At 43.1% G+C, this 13,346-nt stretch overlaps 1 protein-coding gene across 1 annotated transcript; it reads right to left on the reverse strand.

The window, feature by feature from the left end:
* Positions 1 to 600: 600 nt before the first annotated feature.
* LOC129865690 (uncharacterized) lies at positions 601 to 6,038 on the reverse strand. Its single transcript, XM_055938648.1, has 19 exons — positions 5,949 to 6,038; positions 5,805 to 5,860; positions 5,597 to 5,686; positions 5,224 to 5,351; positions 4,872 to 5,015; positions 4,717 to 4,788; positions 4,443 to 4,619; positions 4,113 to 4,209; positions 3,694 to 3,917; positions 3,363 to 3,516; positions 3,064 to 3,275; positions 2,788 to 2,905; positions 2,403 to 2,608; positions 2,190 to 2,307; positions 1,916 to 2,085; positions 1,272 to 1,369; positions 1,050 to 1,165; positions 762 to 967; positions 601 to 691 (listed from the first exon to the last, which is right to left on the reverse strand). Exons 1-18 carry the CDS (start codon positions 5,969 to 5,971, stop codon positions 792 to 794), a joined length of 2,379 nt encoding a protein of 792 aa, XP_055794623.1. The 5' UTR covers positions 5,972 to 6,038; the 3' UTR covers positions 601 to 691; positions 762 to 791.
* Between the last annotated feature and the right edge of the window lie 7,308 nt (positions 6,039 to 13,346).

A 13,346-nucleotide genomic window follows, 5' to 3' on the forward strand; every position in this document is an offset into this window, starting at 1 on the left:
GGAGTGGGAGACCAGGGCCTCCCACGCCTGTTCAGCAGACATACTCATGACAAGTCAACTTACATCCTAGCAAAACCCTTCGCATTCACAGAAGACATTGTTTCTATAGCATGTCATTGTCCGCTATAGCAAATGTGCTCAGCTATGCATGCCGTGTGCCACTTCAAGTGAAGTACTAGACAAATGTCTACAGAGGCTTTGTAAGTTATAGAATGATTAAGGGGGATTTTGTAGTTGAGCCATTCATTTTTGGAATATAACTTAATGCCTTGAGCTTGCTTGACTCCATATCTCGTAACACTAGCCTCAACATGGTTAATTATTTTGATCTCATGGTCACTCCTTGCTACCAAAAAGCAGTCTATGAATCTGAATGCTTGAAGTCAGGCCCCATCCTGCAGCAGTTGACCAAAAGTGGCAGGGTGGCCACGGTTAGAACTGCTGATCACCCCTTAAAGGCCAACATGCATCTTAAGTGACTGAGATGAAAGCGTCGCACACAAAGCATTTACCTAGCCAAGTTAATGTTCCCAAATAAAGTCCTCACTTGAGATATAATCCCCAAACTGGATGCAGCCACACCAATCAGGACAAGGTACAGATTGTAAGAATATATTTATTAAGAACCAGACTTAATTATATTCACAAACACCGCAATCACTCCCAATTCAGTCAGTTGTTTCATTAGTTCCTGTGGAGAGAATAAAATCAAGTTATAACTCAAGAAATATGACGTGTAGACAGATATCTCCACCTCATACCATTGTATGGAGAGTGACTGGGGTCTGGGCCTAAGTGGTTCCTGTAGGTTGGTTCATTTGCCAGCTGAAGACTTTGACATATTTAGCCCTAGGCTGGATGCCAGGCATGTCCCTCCCAGGACTCAGGCCTGTGTTGAAAGTAGTTGTGGAGGTCAACGGTCTTCTGGTGGTGGCGAGGGTAGTGGGTGGATAGGTGGGCTGAAATACTATGATTGGACAGAGAGTCAGGTGTAAAAAGCTGTAGCAGTTTTACCACCCTCTTTAGCTGCACAACAACCGAACACTTACTTTTTACAGGAACTCTAGTCAAGATGGTGCCAACTCCTGGAGAGTCTGCCTCAAACTGCCAATATGCAAACAGCTTGTATAGGTCACTCAGTGGATAGACACACCGGACGATCATCCTAAAAAGAGAATTGAACATTAAAGCCGCAAGCGCCTGTAGTGAGAGTTGACTGACGTGAATATTTATTTCAACCAATGAGGCAGTAGATTAGTGAAGTCACGTACACAGAGGCAGTATCCCTGGTTTCGAATGGTGCTTTCACAGATTGGCTCTTATGCTCAACGTTGATCTCATTTTCGTAGGTAACGTGCTGATGGTCAACCTAGACGACAAGAGGATGTCACAAGCCTGAACATAATTCAATGACAATCAATAAACTGTTGCAAGCCATGTCTACAAACTAAGTGGTTGTTCCCTTGTCAGGCCTCATGAGAAAGACATCTGTCAGTCAGAATATTAATTTAAATATTCAGCCTGTATGCTGACGTTTGAGATGGAGGCTTGCTAATCTCGAGGACCGATTCTGCGCCTGAACCAATCACGGGATGCATTTATAACAGCAGTAGTTCCGGTGTTATTTTTGCTGATTATTTGGACGCATCAGGATTGGGCGATGGTGGTGCATGAACAACTGGGATGGGGGACATGTGAAATTAGGGGGACTTTAGCTGAGACATCACACTAGAAGAAGTGGCAATTTCTAAGACAAATGTAACCAGAACTAAGTTATGCAGTTGAACAAATTAAGCAAGATTATTTCTGGGTTAACAGATTAGATGCTGACAAACTTTTATTTGAAGTAGTCACTGGTAGGGCCAGTCACTTGATCAATTTAATGATTCAAATTTTGTAGGTTGGACAGTTATACCTGAACCCTGGTACCACAGGTGTGGAGTCCAAAGCTAAAGAGAGCCCTGGTGTCATCTGTCTCTTGAGGCCTGCAGGTGGAGTCCAGGAGAAAGGTTCTGTTGGGTTCAGCTCCAGGAATAGCCAGAGTCACATCAGTAACCACTGTCACCACCCCTTTAGTGGAACACACTAGACAAAGTTGTTAGAGCTGGGCTAGAACAAAGTGAATGATCGACACTATACAGTCAGTCAATACATTAAGCTGCAGGCAAAGATGAGGCACTAGTAGTTACCTATGACCTCAGTAGTCTGGAAGAAACAATCTTTGGCCAAGGAACTCTTGACCTCCAAGGTCTTCGGAACTCTTGAGAGAATTTCAAAAGTGCCACGGAACTGCTTCAAATTGATGTCCTGGAATAAAAAGACAAGGTACATTTTAAATAATTATAACTCCTACTTCACCCAACAACAAGTCAGTTTAAGCGCTTGACCAATGAGCATCTCACCTTATAAGTGTAGCCAACAGTGAAGAGGGGCACTTCCAGGGTCAGACTCTTGCTGTCATTCCGCATAATGTAGCCCCGCTTGTCTGCCAGATTTGTGGTCAGAAGGTATGGGCCAACACCCACCTCCCACAGGTAGTCAAATGGCTTATGGTCCATCTGGAAACTGATGCTTTCCTCATTGCAGACGCCTTTGAAGACCGGAGGAACTGACGAAGAAAAGATCGGCCCAATAGTTTAGTCAATAGTGCCAAGATGACATCAGGGGTAAACAGTGGTAGATAGCTGGGCTGCGTCCACGTTAGGCAGAACCTGAAGGCTAGGAAGACCATTGTGAGAAATATCACTTCCAGCCCAGGTCTCTTAAATAAAGTTCAAGTCAACTTACAGACATCATTGAACTGAGCCACGACTGAGGCCAGGTAGTAGTAGGGCTCTTCCTGAGGCAGGATGACCAATGTGTAGTTGATGTCCAACGAGAACTGAAGAAGCCCCTCTACAGAGTACTATGGATATGAACACTCATTAAAAAACTAAATCTTACATCCACACACTAGGGGAGGTTTAGGGGAGGAACCTTGGATCTCCTCCAATGAGAAGTCACGGGGAAATACTGAGAAAACCATAGTAGTTCATTAAAGAGTAAACATAAATATTTCTTTACCAGCTTGTGAACAACAGCATCATCAAATGGCACCCTGAGAATGTAGGCATGTAGGTTACTATTGGGCTGGGGGACCATGGTTATGACGAGGCCACTTTTATTCGCCTCTAGTATGGTGAAGTTGTGACCATTGAGCTTCACAGCCACCAGGTCAACATCGTAGGAGAGGTTCCCCAGGTAAACAGTAAACACACGATCCTCAAGGACTGTTTCTGTGGTGGGGAAGGACAACAGGGTCATTAGCAATCATGACCATGGCACTGAAGAGCCACTTCGGATTGGCTAGTAGAACTCCTTACGGTTAATGATGGAGGTGTGCTGGATCAGAAGGGGTGTGATCATGGGCCTGTGGAGGCGGAGTCTGGTCTCCACACCGCAGTCATCAAGAAAGGTTTGTTCATAGTAGAGACGGACCACATAGAACTCATGGTACATGTTGTCCATCACAAAGCTCTGGAAGATTTGAAACCGTTATGAAGCATCTGCCATTAGGTTATAGGATACAAAAATTAATATTCAAGTTGTACAGAATACATGAGCGACTGAAGCCATTTGCAGCTTCTCTGCTTCAGAATACAAGGTAAACGTCTGCATGTGAAAGGGCAGATGCGGGCCTAGTATGCTACTGACTTTCCTGTATCCTCCGGCAGCGTTGAAGGGGATGCTGATCTGGACAGTGGTGTCACTGATGTCCATGCTGTAGCCTCGCTCTGCTGTGATGGGCTTATCCAGGAGCTGACCATCCACCCCCATTGAGATCTTGATGCTCTCCAACCCAGAGAGGCCAGAGACCAGCGGGGACAGCAGAGTGGGGGTCTGCCAGACCAGCCCCACCCCATCATACATTCCTTCATCTGGAAAGATTACAAGTGTTAAGACCCCGTGAGCAATTCTGCAACTGACTGATCGAAACATCTCACTGATCTGAAATAACTTCATAGGTGAAAGTAGTATTTGCTTAACTGAGCCATCACTATTGCTTAAGACAATCCAGTCCCTTCAGGTCTGAACCTTAATTATGTGAAGCCTGATATTTCACTGGAACTTACTAGTGCTGCACGCAACAATCCAGTCCACCATCATGACCACCCATCTCTGCCTGGAGAACAGTATGGGATGGACCACCTCCACCACTGAACCGTTCACCTGGAATTGAAGAATGGATGAAGTGTACTTGCCAACAGTACAAAAGGAGGCATTTCAGTAGTCTAAATAAGCAGCTTCCGTCCCATCCTGCATAACCCTGGTTTTAAACATTACGCAATGTAAGACCCTCTCAGAATACAGCCACCAGTTTAGGTAGTTAATGTCAAATTAAGCAAGCCTGACGACACAACCAAGATAAAGGAAGCCATTGAAAATGACATTTAAATCCTCACCATGGAGACAGACCCCATGACAGACCGTGGTGTGTAGGGCGAGCGGAACACCAGCCTCCCCTGGGTGAGGTGGAACACGTAGCCCAGCTCCCGAGCCTCTGAAAAGGACATGGGAATCAGCTGTTGCCCCTCCTGCTGGAACATCACCTGCCAGGTAGACGTGGCAGAGCTGTGGGCCTGATGGGGAACAAGAGACAGGTCATGCATGGTGGTATTGGGGACAAACGGGTGGAGCTCATCTAAGTGAGAATTTGCCAAATAGCCTTTAGCTTACTATAGCAAGGGCAGCAGTCCAGGCATCCGTTGTTGTACCAGATAGACAGGACACGTCACTCCTCATTGACACCTACAGTGTAACATAACACTCTCCTATAAAAATACACATCCCCACGAGCCCTGGATACACATTCTAGAACCATGCATCAGTACCTCCATATAGTTCTCCTCACAGCTGACTTCTCTGGGGGACCAGGGTAAAGGGAGGGAGCAGGTTGCATTCACAGTGTAGGTGTTTCCCACTCCACTTGCAGCAGTTGTGATCAAGTTAAAGCTAAATGTGAAGACCTCATCGTCCTAAGATACAAAAAGCAAGACCTTCAACTGAGATACTTGGTAGCAATTTAACTAGAAAATGTCATTTAAAAACCCTCCCATGGGCACAGATATCAATTTAATGTCTACTCCTGTTCACTGTAATTTCATTGAAATGGAAATGTTGATTTAACCAGTGGGCCCATGGGTTGTGGCTTCAAAAAGACCACAATGCACAGAAGATATGAACCTGGTTGTCAGTGTGGCAGGAGAAGTAGGAGGCTCTGAGTTCAGCATGGCCAGGCAGAGGGAGGATACTGAACATGTAGCCACACTCTGACCCATACTGCTTAGTGATGGGGTGAACACCATCAGCATCTAGATGGGGTTAAAGGACTGAGTCAAACCAAATTATTTGAATATGCTCATGTCCAATACAGAACAAAAATATATTTCTTCCCAATTGGTCCAACAGGCACAGTGAGAGACTGAAATATATTGCAGGGAGAGACTTCCTGTCAGCACCAGCTACCAAACACATGTTAAGATGCCAAGTTCATGAGCTGACCAAATCTGATTTCAGGCCCATTTTGCATCAGAATTAAGGTTAAAAGCCTACTTACCAACCGCTTCAAAGCGAGGTTCATTCCCAGCGAATGAGAGTTGGGTTGTTACCAACAGGTATCGAGCCCGACACACAGTCTCAATGGCCCCTATATAGACCCACAAGGTGAGAATCTGAAGGGTGGAAGCTAAATGATTCTGACCCACAAAACCAGTGTTCTATAGCTTGTATAAAAAGGCTAATCTGACCCAATTTCAGTTTCTTACCTCTTGGAAGGTCAGAACATCTTACACTAGGCCATACAGAGAGGAGTACAAATACTCTGTAAGAAAAACATAAGCACAGGTCAACAAAGTGTGCTAGTGTCAAAAACACTTACTCAAAACATTTATGCCCACCACCAAACTTACCCCAACCAACACCCAAAAGCCATTGCCACTGAGCAGTAGAAATGTATAACCAGGAACAGCTAGTAAACTACACCTGCTAGACAACACAACATCAACTACCAAGTACTGACAGTTTCCTAGACAAAACAGCAGTTGATGAATAGAATATTCTCTCTCTGGCACTTTTGTATGGTGGTGGTGCTGTGATTGAGGTAATTAATTAGCTAATTGGGTGGCATGGTTGGCCAGCTTGCCAGAGCCTAGGGGCGCAGCTAAATAGTCTGAAGTGGATTCCTCTCCTCATCTCCTCTCCTTCCCCCATTCTTAGGATGTGTTTTCCATCTCCACTGAACAACAATATAAACGTATCATGTAAAGTGTTGGTTCCATGTTTCATGAGCAGAAATAAAAGATCCCAGACGTTTTCCATACGCATGAAAAGCTTATTTCTATCAAACTTTGTGCACATATTTGTTTACATCCCTGTTAGTGAGCATTTCTCCTTTGCCAAGATAATCCATCCACTTGACAGCTGTGGCATATCAAGAAGCTGATTAAACAGCATGATCATTACACAGGTGCACCTTGTGCTGGGGACAATAAAAGGCCACTCTAAAATTTGTCACACAACACAATGCCACAGATATCTCAAGTTTTGAAGGAGAGTGCAATTGGCATGCTGACTGCAAGAATGTCCAGCAGAGCTGTTGCCAGAGAATTGAATGTCCATTTCTCTACCATAAGCCGCATCCATCCGGCCTCACAACCACAGACCATGTGTAAGGCGTCGTGTGGGCGAGTGGTTTGCTGATGTTAACGTTGTGAACCGAGAGCCCATGGTGGTGGTGGGGTTATGGTATGGGCGGCATAAGCTACGGACAACGAACACAATTGCATTTTATCTATGATAATTTGACCCCACTTCAGGATGCTGGCCTTCTAGGAAGAGTTTCAAAGGAAAAGCCATATCTCAGACTGGCCAATAAAAAGAAAAGATTAAGATTGGCAAAAGAACAGACACTGGACAGAAGAACTCTGCCTAGCAGGCCAGCATCCCGGAGTCGCCTCTTGACTGTTGATGTTGAGACTGGTGTTTTGCGGGTACTATTTAATGAAGCTGCCAGTTGAGGACTTGTGAGGCTTCTGTTTCTCAAACTAGACACTCCAATGTACTGTACTTGTCCTCTTGCTCAGTTGTGCACTGGGGCCTCCCACTCCTGTTTCTATTCTGGTTAGAGCCAGTTTGAGCTGTTTTGTGAAGGGAGTAGTGCACAACGTTGCACCAGATCTTCAGTTTCTTGGCAATTTCTCACATGGAATAGCCTTCATTTCTCAGAACAAGAATAGACTGACGAGTTTCAGAAGAAAGTTCTTTGTTTCTGGCCATTTTGAGCCTGTAATCAAACCCACAAATGCTGATGCTCCAGATACTCAACTAGTCCAAAGAAGAGCAGTTTTATTGCTTCTTTAATCAGCACAACAGTTTTCAGCTGTGCTAACATAATTGCAAAAGGGTTTTCAAATGATCAATTAGCCTTTTAAAATTATAAACTTGGATTAGCTCACACAACGTGCCATTGGAACACAGGAGTGATGGTTGCTGATAATGGGCCTCTGTACACCTATGCAGATATTCCATTAAAAATCTGCCGTTTCCAGACACAGTAGTCATTTACAACGTCTACACTGTATTTCTGATCAATTTGATGTTATGTTAATGGACAATTTTTTTGCTTTTCTTTCAAAAACAAGGACATTTCTATGTGACCCCAAATTTTTGAACGGTAGCGTATATATTGTGTATAGTTTTTTTGTGGTGTGGCTTCCAACCATACCGATTAAATATATATATATTTTTATTTTCATTGTTATTTATTTTCTTTGGTGCAAGTTGCTCACTGCTTTTCTACCCTCTTAGGAGGACAAGGTGTTCACCTTTAACTTCAACTTGTTCATGACTAACGACAGTGGAGACAAGCTACACCATATCTAAAACCTGGTCTCCTCTGCCCTAGTCTCCAGAGAAGTTAGCTGTGAGCACATCACAGAGGTACTGATCTATGTCAGGTATCTATGGTTCTATACTGAACCAAAGTATAAACGCAACATGCAACAATTTCAAAGATTTTAATGAGATACAGTTCATATTATTTAAAAATATATATATTTTACCTTTATTTAACTAGACAAGTCAGTTAAGAAAAATTCTTATTTTCAATGACGGCCTAGGAACAGTGGGTTCGACAGATTTGTACCTTGTCAGCTTGGGGATTTGAACTTGCAACCTTTCAGTTACTAGTCCAACACTCTAACCACTAGGCTACCCTGCCACCCCATATAAGGTAAGCAGTCCATTGAAATAAATTCATTAGGCCCTAATCTATGGATTTCACATGAATGGGAATGCAGATATGAATCTGTTGTTCACAGATACCTTTAAAAAAAAAAAAAAAAAAAATTAAAGTAGGAGTGTGAATCAGTAAACCCATCAGTATCTGGTGTGACCACCATATGCCTCATGCGGTGCGACACATCTCATAGAGTTGATCTGGCTGTTGATTGTGGCCTGTGGAATGTTGTCCCACTCCTCTACAATGGCTGTTCGAAGTTGCTGGATATTGGAGGGAACTGAAACACGCTGTCGTACACGTCAATCCAGAGCATCCCAAACATGCTCAATGGGTGACATGTCTGGTGAGTATGCAGGCCAAGGAAGAAATGGGACATTTTCAGCTTCCATGAATTGTCTACAGATCCTTGCGACATTGGGCCGTGCATTACCATGCTGAAACATGGGGTGATGGCGGCTGATGAATGGCACGACAATGGGCCTCAGGAGCTCGTCACAGTTTCTCTGCGCATTCAAATTACCATTGATATAATACAATTGTGTTCATTGTCCGTAGCTTATGCCTGCCCATACCATAACCCCACGGCCACTCTGTTCACAACGTTGACATCAGCAAACCGCTCACCCACAAGATGTCTACCATCTGCCCGGTTCATTTGAAACCTGGATTAATCCGTGTAAAGCACACATCTCCAGCATGCCAGTGGCCATTGAAGGTGAGCATTTGCCCACTGAAGTTGGTTACAACACCAAACTGCAGCCAGGTCAAGACCCTGGTGAGGACTACAAGCATACAGATGATCTTCCCTGAGATTGTATCTGACAGTTTGTGCAGAAATTCTTCAGTTGTCTAAACCCACAGTTTCATCAGCTGTCCGGGTAGCTGGTCTCATACGATCCCGCAGGTGAAGCCGGAGGTCATGGGCTGGCTTGGTTACACGTGGTCTGCGGTTGTGAGGCCGGTTGGACAAACTGCCAAATTCTGTAAAACAACGTTGAACGCAGCTTATGGTAGAGAAATGAATATGTAATTGTCTGGCAACAGCTCTGGTGGACGTTCCTGCAATCAGGCAAATTGCACACTCCCTCAACTTGAGACATCTGTGGCATTTTGTGACAAAACTACACCATTTAGTGTGGCCTTTTATCCCCAGCGGTTTAATCAGCTTCTTGACATGCCACACCTGTCAGGTGGATGGATTACCTCTGCAAAGTTGAAATGCTCACTAACAGGTATGTAAATAATTTGTGCACATAACATTAAATAAGCTTTGTGTGTATGGAAAATTTAACAGCTCTTATTTATGCTCATGAAACATGGGACCAACACTTTACATGTTATTTATATTTTTGTTCAGTTTCAGTCCCTATACCCACAATGTATTTGTCTGAAGAAGTGGGTAAACTGCCTACCCTCTCAGCAGAGGCAATTTTACACAAACACATGCAAAACAGGGAGCCTACATTAAATATAATACGAGTTCAATCAAAACGTCGACACCCTAGTTCATGAGCTGTCCATAAGTCAATAGTTGAATGCTTGGCGTCTTCACCGATCATGCGACAAAACACTACCTTTCATTACATTGTTTTGTAATTAAGCATTTGAATTAGAAAATTGAACTTGCGATTCCTGGATCTCTGAAAATGCCGGTCACATTTGTCTCACTTTGAGAAAAGTTAATGTGCACACAAATCCAAAAATATAGGCCTATGCCATTGCACAAACGCTTCTAACCAAAAGCCAACTATAGGCCATTGTTGGATGAACATCATCTAGCTGTAGGCACCTAGCTGTAGGCTAGTTGTCTGAAGCAATTTAGCCAGTCAAACGCAATTCTCAATATCAAAGCAACTATGCTGACAAGTAGCCTGTTAATGACACTTCCATCAATGAACAAGCTTGAACATGTAGGAGTAAATGAGACACATAGATAACACATAAAGGCATAGGACAGCTGAACATTAAAAAAACAGACCACACGAAGAGAAGAGACACATAGTCTGCTGATTCCACTAAGGGCACACATACCAGAGAAATAGGCACCTAGGGCAACTGGACACACTAGACACATAGTCTGCTGATTCCATTAAGGGCACACATACCAGAGAAATAGGTGCCTAGGGCAACTGGACACACTAATGATAGAAGAGACACATAGTCTGCCGATTCCAATAAGGACACACATACCAGAGAACATACTGAGGCACTGAGCTAAATACAGGGCTAAGGCATAGGCCTATAGGATAGATGGACATATATTATTTTTAGGACAAGCACAGGTCTGGCCACCATTGTAATCTAATGGAAAGCAGATATGGGCGTTATTGGGCGTAAACAAGCAGGAAGCCTGAACTAAAAAGATAATGGTGGCAGGAAGGATTAGGGGAAGTGTGCTTATTTGCATATGGGTTGGACCTATATGCTATATGTGTATAAAGACTGGAGCCGGGGCTGGGAAGCGGTGTGTGTTCCGCGGACAATTCCGGCTTTGATATACTCTGTATTAAAAGCCTAATTGATTTCACAAGTTCTTGTAAGTGTTATATTTGAACCGATTTTCCACGACATAAATTGGCGAGCTTAGCCAGGAGGGACAGGGACTGTGGAATGGCGTTCAGGGCTGGTGATAGTTTCGTTGGACAATCTTGCAAACAATATGTCCACAACTATAAAAAGGTAAGCCTGTTCTTACATAGTTGAAATGTTTGTATGAATTGCTTCAGAGATCCTGTCTCAGCGAGAGGGGCACCACGTAAGTCTCTCTTTCAAATTTCCTAAAAAGAAACCAGTAAATACTAAAGAACTTTTGAATTCAATGAATTTGCATGTATGTGTAATTTGGGGAATTGTATTAAATATAACTGTATGCGCATGTATAGAGACTGAGTGAATAGGCGCTGTAAACTTTGCTTGTGTTGGGTGTTTAGCGGAGCATGCGCTCGTTCTGATCGGACCGTTCGAAGGTGTAGCTTAATTGATGCGGTTGTTTGCGCCATCTGGCTGAGATGGCTGGCTATAATGTGGGACAGCCCATACGGTCAAAACAGATAATGTAGGTAGAAAATCCTGTGATACCTCTTCAATAAAATTAGTAGAAGGAATGCTTGGACAGGTTACTTATGAATAACGGCTCTAAAAATAATAGAGAACTGCATAAATAAGTAGTTAGGAAGCCACGATACCGCCCTTTAAAAAGGAACATTTTTAAAGGGGTCTGCTTGGATGGGATATTCACGGCAGGAGGGTCTGTGGGTGAATATTGAGGACGCAGGAAGAACGTTGGCCGATTGTGCGCCGTTCAACTGCAAAAGCAGCTTATACGGTTATAACATAAAAAAATAAAAAAAGTAGTTAAATAAATATTCATGGCTACCGCCCCTAAGCGGGGGACTGAACGGAGGAATATTTAGTAAATAAATATTTGTGGCTACCGCTCCAAAGAGGGGGACTGAACGGATGAATATTTAGAACGCAGGAAGAACGTTGGCCCGATTGTGCGGTGTTCACCTGCAAGCGAAATCCTACGAATAAGAAACGCTCCGTCTAGCTAAACGGGGGTTTGTAATTCAGTAGGTCACGCCACGATATTGCTCTAATATAAAATAGAGATCAGTACGGGGTGGGTGAATATGATATGAAGACAGGCTGATCCGATTAGACAGTAGTCTCGTCATATTGTAGAAATCCTAGCAGTCTAGGCTTATGTGGAGGAAGTGAATTAAGTCAATAAAGACTGTAAGTTGTTTTGAGGTAAAAACAAAGGGATTGATTGAACGAATGAAAAATAAATAAATGAATGACAATTCTTTGTGATGAATGAGCAGATTAGGAAAATAGTGTGTGTGTCTGTGACCAACTGCTGGTAGGAAGAGGAATGTGCAAGCCTCTCTGACAGTTAACTGAGTGTAATTTGAGAAGGAGAGTGCATTTAACTCTCACAGGGAAGAGGAACTGAAAAATAACGATACAAATTTACGTGATAATGTGTTAAAAGAGCATTGTAAAAATACAATGGGTATTAAAGGGGTATTAACTTCTTGCGACTATAGGGGGTGCTGTTTCAAATTAGCATAATTGTCTCTACAGATGAAACGGCTTCCTACTCAATTCTTGATCGTACAATATGCATATTATTACTATTATTGGATAGAAAACACTCTCTAGTTTCTATAGTCGTTGGAATTTTGTCTCTGAGTGGAACAGAACTCATTCTACAGCAATTTCCCTGACATGGAGTCAGATTTCACACATTTTGGCCCCTGATCTGGAGTCAGTTTAAAGGCCACTGTGAATGCTATGAGGATACGGACACTGCTTACGTCTTTCCCTGGATGCCTTTACGTGATGACGCTTTGAATGGTATCGATTGCGCAATCACAGCCACTATAAAACAAAAAAACCTGTAGGTAGGAACTCTTTTCCAGCTGCGCCGGACGCGCGGTGGACACCGCCCTGCTCTTTTTCCAAGCATTAGTGTAGCCAGTAATATTTCTCCGGTCATGTTTTTACCCGTTATAGGTGTTAACAGCATCATAAGGTAGTTAATTTGAACCGTTGTATAGCAATTTATATCCTTTTAGTGCGATTTTGAGGCATTGCTTTGTTGTGCACTTTGACGCGCTGGGCACATTTCGGGCTCCCGGTCGTACGTTAGTGGGCATTTCGACGGACAAGTGGACATCTTTCGACCAAAAGAAGATTAGACCCAAGAAAGGATTCTTTGCCCAAGATTCTGATGGAAGAACAGCTCACAGTAAGAACAATTTATGATGATAAATCGTGTTTCTGTCGAAAAATGTTAAAGCTTACGCCTCCATTTTGTTTTGTATAGCTTCGCTTGGCGCAACCTGTATTGAAAAGTAAGGATAATTTAAAAAATGTAAATCAGCGATTGCATTAAGAACTAATTTGTCTTTCGATTCCTGTCAACCCTGTATTTTTTAGTCAAGTATATGATTAGCTATTGATTAAACTAGATCACTCAAAGATGGCGACCGACATTTCCTGGCTTGTTTTGCTACTATTTTCATTGTATAACCACGTTTTTTTACGGCTAAATATGCAC

Source organism: Salvelinus fontinalis, chromosome 11 (assembly GCF_029448725.1).
Source record: "Salvelinus fontinalis isolate EN_2023a chromosome 11, ASM2944872v1, whole genome shotgun sequence".
Lineage (NCBI taxonomy): Eukaryota > Metazoa > Chordata > Actinopteri > Salmoniformes > Salmonidae > Salvelinus > Salvelinus fontinalis.